At 36.0% G+C, this 19,890-nt stretch overlaps 1 protein-coding gene across 2 annotated transcripts; it reads right to left on the reverse strand.

Annotated features, from left to right (window-relative positions):
* Window positions 1-396: 396 nt before the first annotated feature.
* On the reverse strand, window positions 397-14,317 carry LOC116718299 (mucin-15). Of its 2 annotated transcripts, XM_032560115.1 has the most exons (5): window positions 14,187-14,276; window positions 13,483-13,588; window positions 7,515-8,358; window positions 3,889-4,059; window positions 397-1,710 (listed from the first exon to the last, which is right to left on the reverse strand). In XM_032560115.1, the coding sequence occupies exons 3-5, from the start codon at window positions 8,341-8,343 to the stop codon at window positions 1,595-1,597; spliced, it is 1,116 nt and encodes a 371-aa protein (XP_032416006.1). In that variant the 5' UTR covers window positions 8,344-8,358; window positions 13,483-13,588; window positions 14,187-14,276; the 3' UTR covers window positions 397-1,594. The 2 variants fall into 2 exon arrangements, with proteins under 2 accessions (XP_032416006.1, XP_032416005.1); XM_032560114.1 differs by lacking the exon at window positions 13,483-13,588 and having other exon boundaries at window positions 14,187-14,317.
* Window positions 14,318-19,890: the final 5,573 nt, after the last annotated feature.

The raw sequence follows: 19,890 nt of genomic DNA on the forward strand, positions 1-19,890 counted from the left end.
AAATCCTGTTTTGTAAGTATTTAAATTCATCTTATTAATCAACAAAAGTAAATAAATTATGCATCTAGTTGTTTGGGCATGCATTTTCAAGCTCTGTAGCATCTTAATAAGTAGAGGTGGTGAAATTCCCCACTATCTATCTGCACTATTATTTCAGTAGTAATTGTGATGATTCTTTAGGGGCAGCAGCAAGCCACAGCTCTGATTGATGTCAGAAATTATGGCGAGGAAGGAAGCAAATCAGCCGTGCCAGCTGCATCTACCAACATCACAGCACACTTTCCCAACTTGTTGGTTGTTAAGGGCGAGCCAAGGCACATATCAATCATATTCACAGTACATATTGATCGAGTGTGGATTTCTGACATATTCGTCAGGTAATGACGAGTGAAAGGATAGAGGGAGCCAAAACATTTATTTTGAGAGTAATTTTTCTTGACAGTTGTGATGGAACGTGTATTTTGATGTAAAACAGCAAAGTACGGGAATAGAAAGGAGCTAATCATAACATTTCAAAATATCTCGTTTATATATGTACAGTATGTATGTATGTACGTACTTACGCATGTATGAAAGTACAAAGATGTGATTTGTGAAAGGGCAAAACAGCATCTATATGTTATTAAAATATATGCTTTTCTTTTAAAAGGCCCCCTGGTCCATGTTGAAGCATAAAGAGAACAAGAAGGATTAATAATAGCTGCTTTCTGAAGCAGGTAAATGCTACTTAATTCTCCAAAGTCCATGCTGATGCTATATCAGATCTCTGCTCGGACACCTAGAGATTGGAAGACTTGAAAAGTGCAATATGTTGTAACTAAAAAGTGCTAGAAATAAGTACACAACTCCCCTTATGAAATAAAATCATTCCACGAATAACAAAACGGCATCCAGCTTTCCTCCGCCTCCTTCAGTAGTGCAGAAAACAAACTAAATCATTTTATTTAGTCAGGTTAATTCACAAACTCAGCCTGTGACTGCCAGTTACCGAATAGTTCAAATTGGAAGTTTAAATGGTACTTGTAATGTCCTGTGTTGTGTTGTAACAGCAGGTGATTACTGATAAATAAATATTTATTGCTCATCAGGGTTTCTGAATTTTGTATTAAATGATCACAGTGTTATCTCGTATTTAAGAAGTAGGAAAACAGCAGGTCTTTTTTTTCTATTTTTTTTTCACTAGCAGGAGCCAAATTCTCAATCTTTTTTCTTCTACTCAGCTTCATATGGTGTTTTTTGCCTTCAAAATACTCTCAAAACAGTTGTACAATCTTTTATATCTTTCATCAAAAGCAAATTTAAAATGTTGAAAATTGGAAAGCCTTCATTTGATTCCGTTTGGCAACATACTTAAATGGCAGAAAGTTCATTTTGGCTGTCACAGTGTAATTTAGACTGGCTTAGCAAATACAATGCATGGTTTGTATCTGAAACCTAGTTTATTGTAAATGGATCCCTTTTTCCCATTAGCAAGCGCCACTCTACAACAGTTCTTTTTCCAACACTTGACATTCTTCTTTCCCCAAAAAAGACAATTTTCTGAATTTCTTTCTGGCATGCATCCATTTGTTGGTCCAGGGAGTCCTTTAAGGTTTCAGCATCGTCCTGGAATGTTGGTCATTTGAATGCTGTCCCCTTGGAGTCCTGGGTTGTAGTAAGCTGAACTGCCATAGTTCAGGTCCAAAGGTTCACAGTTGTCTAATCTGAGGACTGATAATTAGAAAAATCACAGGTTAGTTATTTTAGAATCGGAATGTCATTTTCAATTGAAAATCCAAACCAAATCTAAATATTTATTTGCTAAGAAATTAAATAGGACTTTTAGTATTGCAAGTTGTGTTGATTTGTTATCTTCGTCAGATATCAAAAGCTGCTTTATGATCTGAAATATTTCGTTGTAAAATAGGGAGAAAAATAGAAATCTGTATGGGACCAATACTTAGTTATGGCACAGTTATTCTGTGGAGATTGGTATAATTTGCTTTGTAGAAAGAAGGAAGTCATTATATTTAGATATTGTGAGAGTGTGAATGAACATATATAAAAAACAAATAACTCAAACCCACAAGATATATGATCAACAATATTTTTATCTATAAGAAAAATACAACTCATTATTGACATTTATGCAGTACATTTATCTACTGATTGCTATTATCAATATATAGTACCAGATTAACAGAGGATATTATTTCTTAATATGACTCTTCAATTAAGCTTTTGTTTTACATTTTCTTAACAAGGTTTCTTATGAAAAGAACAGTACAGTTCTGCATTTATAATGGTTCAAAGTCCAGTTGACTTTTGTAATCTGTGTGCACTACAGACAAAATGACCTGTCACCACAAACCAAAATGTCTATATACAGTATGAATATATGCTTGTGGGCTTGTTGAAGAAAAAAAAATGCTTTCTGCATTCTTGTGCCATTTAATTTTGCTCTGAGCTTTACAGCGAGGTTAAATATGAGGGCGCTTAGGGGAAACTGTGACTGACAAAGTACCTAGTATCTCAATGCTTATGACAAGAATGAGACAGATTGTTCACTATCCTATTACGTGACTCTATTTTGCTTGGTGAGGTTTCCTCATTATGGAGGGGTTATCTTATTAAAGCAAGATGAGTTATGCAGCTCCAAACATCAGCCTGTTACAGTACAGTCTGGAGGCGATAAAATCTGCCAGCCAGCACATCCAAATTTCTCTCATTAACAGGTGTTAATTGGCTATGTATCATGTCTCCCAACAATGTTAAACTTATGGAAGCTAGTTTATGAATGAACATAAAAACTCTCGGAAAGTAAATGTGCACTATTGAGGAGCAACAACTTGGACATCTGGCCTAGCAAAAAATTTATTTCAACATATATTCAAAAGTTGAAAGTCAATCTCCCGTAAGCCAGATGGACATCCATCTATTTATCCACAGTGTCAGGCAAAAATATTTACACTCATGGAATTTTTCCCATTCTGTCACATTACAGATGTATGAAGGGGATAAACAACGTAGAGCTTTGATCTGAAATTGATGCAAAACAACACATTATTTCCAATTTCTCCATTAAATAGAAATCTAAAAAATGATGCAAACATTTGCATTCAACTTCTGTTATTGTGATGTCTCTAAATAAAATCCATCGTAATTGTGGTTACTCTGAAGGATCTGCTGAGATACATAGCAAAGCATGACAATCTGTTCATAACTACTATCTAGCATTTATGGAAGATCAGCAAGAACAAAGCTATTATTGAAAGAAACAGTAAACTTATGAAGAAAGTTTTCCAGCCAGATGATGGTTTGTGGTAAGCTGACACTACATATGAGCCTGACCACGACACTGAGGAGGAGAGGCCTGTTAGAGGCAGAAATTAAACTGTCGTTACAGCAAAAGCTGCAGCGAAATTGTTTGAACTGAAGCATTTTAACGTAGAGTGGCCAAAGTCTAGATCTAAAACTCAATGGGATTCAATGACAAGAAGATCCAGCTCTTTGGGTTTATAGGTGGCTTACAGCACCTAGGCCTTCTGTAAGCCACCAAAATAAATCCATTTATTAATTTTTAAAATAACACTGAATAATTTGGGCATTGTGCACTTCTGATTTTTACTTTTAAAAAAGTTAAACGTGTACATTTACTACTGCCACTTACTACTTAAAAAATACATAATGTCCAATTACATAAAATCCCAATAAAATATAGTTGTGGCCATAAGGGACAAAATGTGAAAACTTTTTAAAACTAGTACAAATACTTTGGAAAGGAGCTGTATTTGTAATAGTTGCTTAATCTTCCTTGGGGTCCCACCTCTCCTGCAGGCTCTGGTGAATAAAAGCTTTATCTCCCGCATGGAAAACATCTTCTCAGCAGGTGTCTTAGGGTTAACCTACCTGGATCTGAAGGGTACTCCTCCACCAGCTTTCTGTGAGTGAAAGCTTTCTGATGTTTCTTTTTCAGAATGATGTAGGCCACCAATCCCACGACGGCTGTCACAGCTGCTGTTCCCAGCACAGCCAACCAAGCCACATTCCTTTTACTCCTGTAAGGATCCACTACTGAACCTTCATTAGAGAAAAGAGGGGCATGGGTGTGGGTGGGAAAGAGTTATAAATAATTTGTCAACAATTAAATGATTTATATCAACTCCCATCTTTGAGGGCTAATTGTCACATAATTAGGGCTGAAAATGTGTTTTTGAAAAATGTGTTGGCACGCTGCATTGATACACATCCTAATTAGGCAGAATTACGGAATTTACACTGTGATAATTAATGCAATTAACATGCCAAAAATCACGATAATTTTCTGAATTAATTTGAATATTTTAAGGTGCCATGCTGCGTTCATCATCTGAATAAGGTTTATGGAGCCTGAGTAGCACTTGGATGACATTTCTCAGTTCATGTCTCTATGGGTCACAGATATTAGAATCCATTTAAGTTATGGCTCGCACAGAACATCAAGCAGAAACAACATACTGGCATGAGGAGTTTTTGGAAGCTATGTTGCAAAGCCTTCCTCTTTTTTATTGGTGTATCAATGAGAGCAGATACATATAAGCCCCTATATTTCAATATGACCATATGATTCAGCAATAAAATTAGAGATTCATTTTTTCCTTAAAGCATGCAAATCTATCAGGAAATGTTATGTGCATGGTCATATGTACAATTTTGTTTATTTGGCACTGAAATGCCATATGGTGACAAATTTTAAAAAATAATACATTTATCTTTCAACAATACTGAAGTAGGAATGCAGCAGTTAAATAGCCAAAGATCAAAATCAAACATTTTTTCCTTTAATCTGCTGATCAAATACTGATGTGTGTGTATTTTTTATTCTCTTCAGTCAAAACTTCAAAATGCCAACATTTTAGGCATTCAAATGTATTAATTAAAAGTAATCTAATTAAGTTTGCCTTATATACTAGCAGCATTAACTTGGGTCTGTAAACTACTAATATCTAATAGTCAGACCAATTATATCGAGAAATATGCCGAGGTTTTGTTTGCAATGGTTGTTACATTAAACAATGAAATGCACTGAAGAACTATGTATTTGTCAGAGTTCAAATGTTGCTTTCCTAGGCTAGAAATAAAATAAAATAATCTAAACTTGCATACACTTTTTTGAAAAATATTGTGAAGCACAGGGGATTAAACTGAGTGAATGAGCAAAGTGAGACCACTAAAGGAGTATAATTCAAGTAAGTGTAAGTCATAACTGATATTAGCATTTATCCTGAAGCCAGCTGTACCACTGTAATATTCACTGTGGCCAAGTGAAATCAAACACCAAGGACTGAGTGGGTGTTTCCATGTATTGAGGTCAGAGAAAGCAAAGTATTATACTACCTGCATATTTATATATGTTTTGTTTATCTCCAGAACATGGTGGGAGTCATTGTATGTTGTCTGTGAGCATGCTGTGCCTGTCATGGTAACTGTGGAGAATCTTTTCTTTTTTTTCTTTTTCTTCTGCTTGTGGCTCGCCCACAGTTTCACAACTGTTTTCCTACCATTTATTGCCATCATTTGTTAGTGTTATGTCTTGCTGTCACATCTGTCCATGGGATGCAAGTTTTATTTAAAATCCAACCCTGTGCCTACTCTTTATCATCCATTTTGTTCTCACTGTGCTTGCCCACATGTACCTTTCCGGGTGGTTTAACAGAAAAAAACAACAGGATCTCAGACTGAATTGCACAAATGTGTATGACATGCAGCCTTTCCCACTCCCAAATCTTCAAAATCTGGAGGTCGACACCACAAAGCTAGTCTCACGCTCCTGCATTAAGTGAAAGGCATCTTTAAATTCAGGCCTGTGCTGCCTTTTTTCAGGCTGTTTTTGCAGCTAAAACAGGGTCTCATTGTCTTGCTGAGAGGGGAGCTGTAACAGACCCTTTCTCCCTTAGAGGCTCCATCGATAAAACGTGAAACTCAATCCAACCTTTGCCTTTGAAAGAATGAGCATTTGTCCTTTGCCAGTGGGAAAAGAGATGGAGCCAAATGTGGGTCAGGGAAAGGGCGGAAATACCCAGTGTGTTAACATGCAACCGTGATAAATGTGCTTATAAGGAGCAAATCTCACAGAATGCATTAAAGATTTCATGCTAGTTTCTCTCACAAATTAGTGTTTGCCTTATAAAAAGTTTAAACGATGTCACTCTTGTAATCAGGATGTGTTAAGTACATATGAATGCTGTCTTTTGAGGAAAAAAAGCAGGATTTATGTCAGGCAAACAACTATCCCGCAACATGAAATTAAAAACAATTGCGATTTATTAAAAAACAGTAAGAGCATCATAGGGTTGATCACACCAAAAATGAGTTTCTTTTTATAATTTTATTTAACCCTCCTGTTATGTTCGTTTCTAGGGTACAGCAAAAATGTTCGTGGGTCAATTTGACCCAGGGAGTGTTTAATCATGCAATAGTGTCAGAAACCAAAAAATTCCTCCAAAACATTTTTGTATCTGATTATTAACTCCAATACTAACCATTTCAATCAATATTTGTGCAATGATGTTTTATTATTTCTCAGAAATTAAGGATCAATGACGACAACCTGCTCACTTACTCATTTGGACATAAAAAATGGAATTTAGATTTTTAATGTCCACTGAAAAAAACCTAGACACAAAAAACTATAATTTCCTTGAAGTTGACCTTTGGTAAATTATTTTATATTATACTTTTTTTTTTTTTACCAAAGGGTGATCTTTATAATTGAACTTGAGACACACATACTGTTCTGGGTCAAATTGACCCGCTGATTAAAATCAAGATAAATGAGTCATGCAGAGAGTATTTATGTTTTCATCCACTTCTGCTGAGTGTCACTCAGAGTGGGTGGAGTTTGTCCACAGGAACAGAAAAGATTCCCGTCAAAGGTTGTGTGAACACCTGCTTTCTCGCAGTTTCCTAGTGAAGTAAAGAGAATAGTGAGAAAGTGGGCTTGTGTGTGTGTGGTTGCGTGTGTTGGTGTGTGAGTGTGTGTGTGGTGAAATATGGTTCATAACTGCAGGGAAACATATAGAATTGGACATTTTAAAATCTTTTTTTGCACTTTAACCTGACTGCCGGGTCAAATTGACCCGAACAGTATCGATGTAAAAAGTAGACCTAGGGTTTGGTACAAATGTGTAAAATGAATAAATTTTCAACTTATGTCTAGAGTGCACCTATTAAGACAAATAGAAAACGTTTCATGCAAAAAAAAAATGCTTCTATTTTTTTTTTAATTTGTAAATTTTAAAACGGGTCAATTTGACCCGGAACATAACAGGAGGGTTAAGGAATCCAACCTAAATCTACTTGCCACAGGTTTAAGACTAAGTATGTCAAAAGTACACTGAAAATCTAAAACTTTATCTTTAATGTGATTTTCCGGAATTATTTTTGCTTTCTTCCAAACTATCCATTCCTGACTAAGTAGTAAACTAGTTACTAGAAAGGCACATACACAAGAATTAATTTTTCAGGTCTGAAATATGTTTCGGAGTCTGCCATACCTGTGTCTGTCACAGAACCCCGATCCGAGCCGATTGCAATTTTCTTGTTAGCCGAATCCGGTGTGTCTAAAACTGCAGTGGTGGTGGTTTCAGACCTTGTTTGTGTGGTTTCAGATGGTGGCTCAGTCGTAGTTGAAGATTTGGTGGTTGACCCCTGTATCTCCGGTGCTGCTGTGGTTATAGTGGTTGACCTATTTATCTCCGGTACTGCTGTGGTTGTCACAGATGTGTTGGTATTTTCTGTGAAGTTTCTCAATCCTTTATCTTCCTCAGGTGTTTTGGTAGTTGTTGTTGCAGGTTTTTCCGTGGTCGTTGTGGACTGTAAGTTAGTGTTATTGGAGAGGCCTCCAGCGCTAGTTGTCTTGTCTGCTGTCATAGTTGAGTTAAACTCCTCTTCAGGGTAAGTCATGTTGGTTTGGCTTGAGTTCGCAGACTCTGTGCTCACATTTCTTGGAGAGATGGCTGCGACTGGCAATTTTGGTTCTTCAGCTGTTTCATTTTCAAATGCATGGGGCATGATTGTGCTGAAATCACTTGAATTTGCACTCTTATCCTGGCTTGTCATATTCTCCTCCTCTTCAGCCATGAAGCCAGATGATATTCCGCTGCTCAAGCCATTGTTGAATGCTGTTACCTGATCAGTTCCCTGATCAAATCCACCGTCTCCGCTAGATGCAGCATTTTCACTTTGGACTTCATTTCTGGGCAGCTGACGGAGCCAGGCCTTATCAATTGTGCGTCCCGGAGAGTCAGTTGAATTTTGCAGGCATACCAGGTGAAACGCTTGAAAAAGCAGGAGGAGGCTTGCTGTGATTTTTAAAGGCTTCATTTTCCTGTTGTTTTTCTAGACATAAAAAGAAAACAAAGTAAAAACTAGGAATACACATCATATGACTTTGTAAGCCTTCCTTTGATAGCTGTATTTACATGTTAAATATAAGACTGAGATACATGATAGAGTTTCATTATCAGAGATCTCAGAAACTAAACCTAATTGTCACTGATTTGTTTAAAACCTAGCAACTGTGAATACTAAAGTATGCACAAAACATATTTAGCATTAAGTCTTTATAATTTAATTTACCCATGTAATATAAAATCTTTAATAGAGGAGTGTCTATGTTCACAATATCCAGAATATCTCCCAACAGAATATCTCCCACCCTTTTGCCCAAAGGCTAACATGTAGGCTTGGTGTCTATGTAAGCTTTTAAAAAGTTAAAACTTTAAAGCTACAAATACAAAGATAAAAATAATATAATATAATAACAGTTGTATCTTCTTTTGTGTCTATGTATGAGTTTAGAGGTGGATAGACTGGATTTTAGTCCAGTAACTAGTTTCAAATCAAGGGTATCTTCAAAACAGTGTTGAGGGGAACATCTTTGCATATTTCTCATGGGACAGTATAGACCTTGACACTGTCACTAGAACTGTCACATAAATTTTCAAAGAGGTGTCAAGCAGTATCAAGATTCTTCTTTAAAGCATCAAAGGGAACTTTTGAAACAGCATCAGGCCATATCAGCAAATATTGGCATCTATTCAGCCTTACAATGATTGAAAACAAAATGGATGTCCATGAAGATGTTAAAAATTCCCTGAAATATTTTCAGTTTTGAGGTGAATATCTTTACAGACTTTAAGTTGCTTTTACATCTTGATGTTTTAGTGTGTCAAAAATTGTCTTTCTAATGAACAAATGAGAAGCTATCATGTCTTCAAAGCATGTCTGTTGTGGCTCCATTTTGTAACGCGTGTGTATACTGGGAGGAAAGGTGTAGAATTCACAGGACAACATGATGTCTCTTTTTCTTTTGCATTTTAGGATGAAGTGCCAGTGTAGGGATGGGTGCTTATTGACCTGAAGTGCTCACATAACTAATAGCTGGCATAACCAAAGAGTAAGAGCTGTGTCAAGTATTAATCTGAGATCTGTGAATTTTCAATAGTGGGTAAAGTGTCTACATGCTGTCGCATGGCATTAACTCATGTTATTATTTTGCTCGTTGCTTCGACATTAGATTAGCAATTGCGTGAATTCTGCATTTGAATACAGTATAAATAGCTTCTCAGAGTTGCCACACTCAAGACAGAATGTTTTGACTTGTGAACAATCAATGGCAGACTTGCCTTAGTTGGGTGTCAAATTGTGTATTCTACAGTATCTAATGGGTAGGAAGATGATGTTATAGTGTTCTTTCCCTAAGGCAGCATGTCTTATTTTGCCACTGAAACACACAGCAAGTATGCAATGTAGGCATTAGGATATAATCATCCTCTGTCGACATTTCTGATAAGATCAATTATCCAGCTTCAATTTCTGATCCATAAAAGTTAAATAGGTCCTTCTAAGGATCTCCTAAAAATTCCTCCATGACCATAATTGCCATGTGGCATTAACAACTAGTAACAATAGATGTACATTTCAGATGGACTGGTAATAATTTGCAGTCACAAGGCTTCTAGATTTTCTTGTCAGTCTGTTGCTGCAGAAGTCATTATTACTCATGATTACATTTGAGTTTAAAAACAGTCCGCCAATGAGAGGGAGTGGCAATATGCTCTTGTTATTTCATATTTAAATATTTCCCTTCCTAATGAAGAGAATAACAGTTTATGTGACATTTAATAAAACCCACATCCACTGGGGTAGTTTTATTTTAATAATTACCTGTCACCCAGTTGCAATCTGGTGAGTCATTTTCTACTATGGGAAACTGCAAACTCAAACATTGTTTTAATGACTATAGAGCACAGTATTCTGCTGAGCACCAGTGGTTTTTTCATGCTTCATAAATACAAATACATTTAACAATGCAGATTTTAAAAGCTAAAACATCTTAGAAGTGTTTATGATGGTATTGCATTTTGGTTTTCTGTGACTAAAGCTCCTCTTTGCACACCTGCCAAGAATAAATGCCTTCAGGAGAAATCTTTGTGTGTTAAACGGCTGTTTTTCTTCCACATTTAAACTCAGCCTTAACCACACTGAGTGCAGCAAAACATCTCTGCTTTTAACAATTTCCCAAAAGTTCAAAAACAAAATTGTTGCTTTGATAGTGCAGGTCAGCACTACTGACACAAGTCATAATAGAAATCCTTGAGCAGTCGACCCTGTCCGACTTCCTGAGACCCTCTCAGATGATAGTTAACAGCTCCAGGATCATGACACCCTGAGCCACAACATGGGGAGCTCATCTGCGAATTTCTATGCAGTTTATACAGTTCAACAGAGTCGCAACACAATTTTTAGAAAAAATGTGACTTACTGAAGGGATGAATTGGCACAAATGCTCTGTGAGCTTTGTGTTCTCCCTTCGGCATGACTCCTACATACAAATGACAGCAACTCCCAAAAGGGCATGGTTGCTCTGAGTTTCTCTGTTGATCTACTGCTTTGTTCCTTCTCACTACCACAGTGAAAGGATCCATCTACCGAGTGTAAAATTGGTGCCTCCTGGAAATAAGGACATGCAAATGAGGTGATCTTATTTCTCATTCAGCCTCTTGTAACAATGCCATGTGTTTGTTGCAGCAGTGCAGTCTGGACACAATCAACGGAAAATGATATAAAACAATCTTCTCTTAATTAATGATTGTTTTTCTGTCATGCCATAGATTGACAAACAACAATGAGCTTGAAACAGTAAGCTATGGTCAGTTTCTCAACAGCTTGTTTGTCATCCTCACAGCATGTGCCAGGTTTTGTCAGCTCTTTGAAAAATAAATGGAAACGCTGTGGGTGGTATGACGGCGCCTGCTTGCTGTGTGAATACTGGATCAATCAAACTGTTCACATTTACCTTTCATTTAGAAAAGTGTTTCAATCCACTAGGGTGGAGAGAATGGAGTGAGATTAAGTCACCAGGAGAAAGTGTTGATATTTTATTTTAAAGAGGAAGAAAAAAGGCAAACAAGTTCGTGTTTCGGAACAATGTGTGCTTTGTATCATTCTTTTCTGTCACACAATGTGGTAAATTGCAGAGTAAGTGCAAAAGGTAAAAATATAAAATATAGCAAATATTTTGCATGGAAATTTATGATTAACCTAAAGTGCAGCTTCAGGTTAATAAAAAAAATAATGGTCTTGTTTTTTTTCACTAAAAACAAGAGCATTGTTTTGAGTGAAAACTTAAAAACAATGCTCTTCAATGGGAGCCATGTAACTTGTTCCACCACTGTCCTTATTTCTGTTTTTAACTTGTAGACACTTTTAACTTTGCAGAGAAGCAAGGTTTTGCGCATCTGTACCTCCAAAATAGAAAAAAGGTTGCTGTTACTCTGCAAGCAATCCTTTCTAGGGGTGCTGCATGGCATTATTAAAATGGCGCAGTATTTCTCCCCAGTGAAGTCCGTGTCAGGATGCTGCATCTAGTTGCTGTAACTGAGGGACTTTGTCAGGTGAAATAAACTTAAGGTATTATTTTGAGCTGTGTGGGTAAGTACTTGAAGCTCAACACTCTGAATCTATGTTTAAGACTCTCATTTTGAACAATGAAAGAAAGTATTTCTTGACTTGCCCTATTCTACTGAGAGTCAGCTAATAAATAAAAAAACATTGAGGAGGTCTTCATCACGCTTCAGAGGGTGGTATTATGTATTTTCCATGTATGTAGTGTAGTATGTTTTATAGCACAAGCCAGTAACTATGTTACCTTTAGTTTTTATAAAAATGTATACAGTACATCAAGCATAAGTTACAAGAAATTTGACTTTGCAGTATGATGCTTTTAAATTGGCCTTTCTCTCTTTGAGAAGTTCCTTCTCTTTCTTTACACTGCTTATATGAAGTTCAACAGACATGCAGTTGCATCAGATTTTTTTAAATTGCTGTTGCTGTTAGTGTAGAGCAAGTGAGTGGGGGAGGCGTCGCTAAGGGGAGTTCTGTGAGGCAGATACTCGGCTGGAGACTGCAGCCCTGAGGAGGAGCATGCGCTTAGGCACCCCTGAATTCAGGGATTCCTCAAATATGCATAAAATAAAGCAAAACTCCAGGCATGTTTCTGATGAGGGAGTAACATTATAATATGACATATAGCTCAAAAAAGTTGATTTTACATAATTCTCTCTCTTTAAAGCATTTTTGTGAGAGCATCATTTCCATGCCCTTCAGATGGCTAGCTGTCTGCAACTAGCAGCATTAAGGTTGGCTTCAAAGTTTCCAGTTTGTGCGAAAGTTAACAGCAATTTCTTCACAATTTCTTTTTTTGAAATGAAAGTTTTTAATCTCCTGCAGTTTAAAATCTAAAACATAGAAAAAAAAATTAACTGGACATAATATAATATAATATAATATAATATAATATAATATAATATAATATAATATAATATAATATAATATAATATAATATAATATAATATAATAGATGTTTGCTAAAACCAAAAATTTCAGTGACAAAAAACCATGGTTTTTCAACTATGAGAAGCTAAGATATTTTTTATAAAAAAGTGGTTAAATAATTAATTTTTATCAAATATATATGTATTATTTTAATGCTGAAAATAATTATACACATAGATAATAACGCCTTCTCTCTGCTTTCGATTAGTCTGATTACACTGCAGGGCCTGCATTGTAAATGAAACCAGCCACTGTAAAACAAGTCAAACAGGTGACGCAGCAAAGGTATTGACTTGTTCGGATTCTGGCCATGGAAATGTATTTGACGTCAGTCAGGAAACAATTCTGATTATACAAGAACCTTATTTTAAGCTTTAAAACTGGTTTCAGAAATGCCACAGGTCACCTGCTATGATTCAGACCTGTCAGAGTCAAACTTTACCAATATTTTGAGCTTGTGCTACCCACATATGTGGGTTGTTTTAATCCGAACCACTGTCACTTCCTCTCCGTCATGTTATTCTCACATCCTCCCTCGGCACCGCTCTGAGAGTATATTTGACCGTGAGCGTCACACCAACAAGACTTTGAGAGGTCAGGGGAGACAGCAGGAGACGTGTTTACCTCTGACCCGTCACGCTCAGAGGAGCCTCTGTTGAAAAGAGTTCCCACTCTGCTGAATTGTCAGAGTCTGTAGCAGCTATCGCCTCAGCAGCCCTGTCAGCCTCAGCTTTCCAGAGATCCAGTCCCACATAAACAAAAAAACACACAGTGGCTAAAGGTAACACTATACCCTGCACACCATTCAGCCACACAAAGACCAATACGACTAATTATGTGACATTTAAGCTGCTCAGGATTTTCCTATGTTATTGTCATCTTTTAATTTATGCTAATATTAGTAACATTTCAGTTTGTACAGTCCTAATTTGTACAGTAATGTTACATCTTTTTTATACAGTAAGAAGAGTACAGCTATTCCTTTTTATACAAAAAAACTTATGATCAGATAAACAACTCTGTTTACAATCTATCTCATTAAAGATTTGTCAGTCTAATAACGTTTTTTTAAAACTAGCTCTAAATGATCTTTACCTTTGTGGCTTGTTTTTATATCATACTTTAATGTAGCTATTTAAGGTTTTACAATTAGGCACATAATCTAAACCATTATGCTTCCTTCCTGTTAAATTTTGTGGTATGGTTTCAGGACTATAACTTCCTGAATCTAAAGCTTTGTAAAGCCACCACCTTGCCTGCTAGGATTATGTAAGCCCATGTGTCATATATGTTGCTAAAATAAAAATGTATCCTCTGTAAATCCTTACCTTATTTTTTAAGCTGTGTCAGATGAGAACAGGTGCACCGAAATGTCTCTGCTGACCTGCCAAGATGTAAGAATGAATCAGCAGTTGTCCTGAGAGAGAGAAGTGGGTAAAAGGAGGAGGAGGACCTAAAAGAGTGGCATTCACAGCCTGTTCAACCTGTTCTTACACCTGCCAACACACCCAGTACTGCACCTGGTTCTTTGGAAAGGCCAAGTGGTTTAGAGATTGGAAAAATATATATAAAAAAATAAAAACAAGAGGCTTTCAGGATTTTATTAGTTTCTCTTTGCTCATTTATCTCATGTGTCATGTACAAGTTAATAGAAGTCTTCAGTTGCCACACTGGATCTGTGAATTCCCACAGTGGGCGGAGTCGTCTTCCACTTGTCCTCTGAGCCTCCTCTCTGTTCACCTGGGGACTGTAGACGACAGCTGGTCGTCATGGTAACAAAGAAGAGCCTGGCAAGCTCAGGTTTCATCCAGGCCTTTTGTCTTTATTCTATATGAGTCTTTGCCATGTGACGTGTGACTTTGTGAACTCGCAGGTACCGTGCGTCAAATGAGCTGGGATTGTTTTTGTCTCGTTCTTCAATCAAGTGAGTCATGCTGCCGCTGAATTCATTTGAGCAGAAGAGTGAGGCGGATGAAGTGGCACTCGAAGCTCGGTGTGCTCCGAGCTGAGAACAAGGAGTGGTTGTGCTCTCTTGTTAATGTAACCCAGAAGTTCAGGTTTCAATTTAAAAGTTAGAAAACAATTTCAATACCCTGAAAACCCTGAATCCACTCAATGGAACCATTATTTTCGGTTATAAGCTCACATTAACATCTACAGTTTGTGTCAAACTTTCCCAGTGGAGTATGTCAAGTATGTTCCTTTTTTTTTTTCTTTCTACTGTTCCAGTGAGAAAAGGTGAGCTTTACAGTGAGGTGCAGTGCCAAATTCCATCTGGTTCATTTATTCCAGTAGCAAGTTAATCTGTTTTGCATTATATCATGCATCATAATAAATGTTTACCATACTTCTGTCATTTAATTACAAATAGAGCTGCATAATATAATAAATCGCATTCATCATTGCAATGTCAATATCAATTCAAAACGCTGCGTGTTTGCAATATTTATTTGGAACTTATATTTCGAGAGCCATGCATTGCCTCTTTGCATGTCAATTACATATTTGGTCTCTAATTGCCATTAAAGCACATGCTGAGATCTTAAACCCCAAAGAAAACAGTGAGCGCCTTTTAATTACGAGAAATAAAATACTATCTACTACAGCAGTGCTATTGCAACTGCATGTTTTTGTAAGTACTGCTATCATAAATATAGTGTTGTATACAGGGTTGTAATAAAAGAATGATGCCTGTATGCATTTAGCTTTACCAACACAGGCTCGCTATTGGACAAGCTGAGAAGTATTGAGGGGCTGTAAAATAAAATCAAATTAGATATTTGGTTAGAGTTAAACTATTGTTTTTAAAAATAGTAAAAGTACTTTGACGTTCCCTGACACCATTTGATATGGTCTGTAAAACAAATTCCTCATCTGGTAATAAATGTTGCCCCCCTTGCGATTGAAGTAAGCGTGTTTAGTAGTTTTCCAGTTTTGCAAGATTTTTGCTGATGTTTTAGACCTTTTGATGCACCAAAAGAGAAGTAACTCAGTAACTTGATTGGTTCAGATAAACCTAAATGCTTCATCTGTTCCCGAAATATTTGACTAAAGCGAGTACAATGTAAAGATGAAAATCCTGGGGGAGCAACAAAAATGCTACAGTGTCCCAGTGTATCCTGCTTATTTTCATAACCAGGAAATACATACGAATATAAATACATACTGGCAAGCATGTGCTTTGGTGTTGTAACTATAATCAAATGAGTTGTTTAACCCCCTGAAAGCACCATTGTTGAGAGCTCTGCTGTTGATAAAGTGTCATAAAGGAGTTTCAAAACAGGCACTTGAATTTGCAAAGTTTCTTTACAAACAGCTTGTTGGCACTTTATGTGGTCTGCCAGAATTTGAAGCTAATGGGATCATGTAGTCTCATAGGAGGCATGAATAATAGAAAAACATCTAAATTTTTAACTGAGTGTAAAAAAGCTTCATGCCTCAAGCCATTAGGATTTGAAAGCCATTAAAAGCCTAGAGGGTACTTTATGACAAACTTCATAACAAACACATTGCGTATTTATGAATCGCCACATTCCAGTGTAACAACTATGACAACTGTCTTTGTCTTTGGCAGAAATAAATTAAAACAACAGAGAAATTAAAGTCATGACAAGAAAAACACTTTTACAAAACAGCTAATTAACAAATTAACACAGTAGATTACACAGTTTCTGATAGAGTCTTCTGTGTCTGAACTGTTAAAAACAACTACCATTATTTGAGGATCATGTATTGACAGGTAGAGAAAATGCAGTCATTCTTCTCAGCTCACTTTCCTTTTGAATAATGAAAGTTCAGCAAAGTAGATTCTAATATTCGGAAGCGTATTGCTTCCAAAGCATACGCTCTGTTCAGACACAATATTGTCCATTTCTCAAAGCTGTGAATACAAAAATATTTTTATGGAGCTTATCTGTGTTGACAGAACAAAATCAATTTTCATTATCAATTTAAATGCACAGGTGAAATTGAAATGATTATATAAAGTCTGTGAAAGAAAATCCTACCAGTAGGTTTCATGTCTTGGTTTCAATTTATAGTTTAGAAAAGTCATGCAATGTCAATACTGTTTCACACTTGGACACAAAAGCTTGATTCTCATAATGCGTATGAGAAATTTTAATTGAAACGATGTGTTTCAGGGTAATTGTACGTAAATATTACTAAATTATCTAAGGTTAGGGCAGCTCATTTCCACCAGCAAAATGCTGTTTATTTATGTAATTTGATGCATTTCTGATTTAAATACCAGAAATTGATCTTGTCATAATGTTAAGTTTTTGTAAAGTTTTTTTCATCTTTAACTTTTGTTTTTAAATATTTTGAGTAATTTCTCTGCTGGTTTTTCAATTCTTCTTCTTATATGGATTCATATATTACATACAATTTTTATATATAACAAATAACATAAATCCAAATATTTTCACTTTGTTGATTTTATATGTTATCACTTGTATGTGATATATACATGTGTCATTCACACATTTTTATTGTATTTTTAGATGCCTTTTTTCACTAACGTCCCCTTCAGTTTTTTCCTATTTATTAAATTTCAAAAAAATGTCAAACTATATCAAAGATAACACAGGTTTACTGGCAAAAAACTGGAGTTCAACAACAGCAAAGGCATTCCCAAAGAGCTAGTGGCTAAAAACTTATACAGTCAATGGAGGAATAATGCATCTCACAATTCATCTGTCAGGTTATTGTTGTTTTTTTATTTTATTTTATTTTATTTTTCTGTTTCTCTCGGACAGAACTTTCACAAACTGTACTGTTCTTCTGTCATGGATACATTTTAGGCCTCAGGACGCCTGTCGACATCAAACGCTTCACACTACATTCATATGTGGAAGGTGTTGCTGAAGGATCTTTGAGAATCTCACAGTTATTACATACATAGAATGGAATGTCTGTCCGATTTTTGGCTTTGTATTTTCTTTGTTTGCAACTAAAGGAAGTATGTGGCATTGGGCAGATTATCAGTATTGATAAATGTTTTAGGAAACAAAAAATGTCAGCATAAATATTCAAGTGAAAAAGACCATTCTGAAAGAAAGGGATCTATTTATATATGCTGCAAAAGAAGTTATGCAAAACTTCTGCTTTGAACAAAAGAAGACAGTTTGGCCTCTTAGAAGCAAAATGTAGTGCAACCGAAATCAGATAACAGCTCAATCTGAGTTGCAAAGCAATTCCAAACAACAGAATTCACAATCTGACTTTTTTTCTGCTAAAACACAAAGAACAAATCAATTAAAAGTTTAAACAAGTGATTTTTGATTGTTATACAAAAGAAAGTTCAGTTTCTATAATAGATCACTTCATTGCCATACAATTTTTTCTTATTCTAAAAAGTGTTTAATTTTGAGCAGCTTAATTCTTCTGCCAGAAAGAGTAAAGCATGTAATCTATCAGAGCTAATTTGATAATCCCTATAGATAGCAACATGTGGATAATTTTCAGCTCATTTTACTTTTTCCACTAAAACAAATGATGTGTAGAATACTTTTTATGAATAACTGATAGTCATTACTACTGTAATGCAGGGCGTTTCCTCAAGTTGGTCTCCACATAGATGAAATAATTCACAAAAGAGTCTCACATATTGGCAAACCTTGAACAAGTAAAAAAGAGGAAATGTCTCCTTTAGTTGTTTTTTAATTTAGTCCAACATTCATATGTATGGATCACTGTTGTGCAGAAGCTCTATAGTTCCACTGAATAGTAATACATCTATTCATGCATGCATGCTTGCTTCTGTGCATATGTGTTTTTGAATAAATTCCTCACAGAAATAGCATTTTAAATGGCCTCATTGAAATGCATGCTGTATGATTCTTTGGAAAAAGAGGTTTCATGTAAAATATCAAGGTTTGTGTAGCATTATGACAAACTTATTGAATGAAAAATTACAAATGTCACATCCTGAGGGGAATAAATGCTTTTTTTGTTCTACCCTTAAGAATGATGGAACACAAGCTACGCTGAATCCAAAGATTTACAGGCTTTAAAATCAAATTACAATAAAGTGTTCTCATTTATCAACAAAAACCATGTTAGAATCCAGAAATCTAACTTCTTAATTGAACATTTGAAGATTCCCTCTTGTCTAACATCACCAGCCATTTCTGGGTGTAGAAGAAAATAGGGCTAAATATATGAACATTGATGAGCCTATTGAGAAGCCACTTTGGCTTTACCAGAGAGAGCCAGCAACAAAAATGGCTCTAAAGAGAAGACATAATAGCCTGAACGTCATGGTGGGCCTGCACTTATCTGAATCTCTGAAGCATCCTTTAAGCTATTACAGAACTCTGATTAGAAAAAATCTGAACTCACTGCTTGTATTTTCTGCTTAAATTTGAGAAACACCAAGTTTCATTTGCTTACTATCTTGGTTTAAACATAAGTACAGTTCAAATAATGTCCCTTCTTTTCACTAAATCCTCTAAAGTACAGCACTCAGATGTGCCTGTTAAACATTAGATTTATTGAGTGCTTCCTTGTATTCTTGAAGGCTTTGGCTGCTGTACGTTTGTTCGGTTTTAGTGTGAACAGAAACACTTTGCAATTCTTTGGAGAAGCAATGAAGAAAAAAGGAAAAACAACTGTTTGCTCCCACTTATTTCCTCTGTTGATCATAAAAAGTGCATAATTTCTAGCAAGTCTAATCCTTTGTGGTTTCCCCCGTGAGGTTTTAATGGATTTTGACTCTGACTTAGTGAAAATGAAATTTTGCACTAAATTGCCTCTAGGCGACACATTTATCTGAGGTAGCAACATGTAGTTTAATTACCAACATATGCCTATGACACTGAAGTAACAGCTACCTCCGCATCCCTGCATACTAATTCAGTCCTCTCTCTCTCTAGAGGTGCCCAGCATGCAACAGAGTAAGTCTGACAATCAAGATTTACCAACAACTATCATTATAGTTTTAAGTAATGGACATCTTGCTTTGCTTTGGGAAGAATCTCAATGCCACACTTTAGTTTTTTTTTTATATACTAAGCCAATGGTATGCCTTTC

The sequence above is a fragment of the Xiphophorus hellerii genome, chromosome 4 (genome assembly GCF_003331165.1).
Source record: "Xiphophorus hellerii strain 12219 chromosome 4, Xiphophorus_hellerii-4.1, whole genome shotgun sequence".
In the NCBI taxonomy this organism is placed as follows: domain Eukaryota; kingdom Metazoa; phylum Chordata; class Actinopteri; order Cyprinodontiformes; family Poeciliidae; genus Xiphophorus; species Xiphophorus hellerii.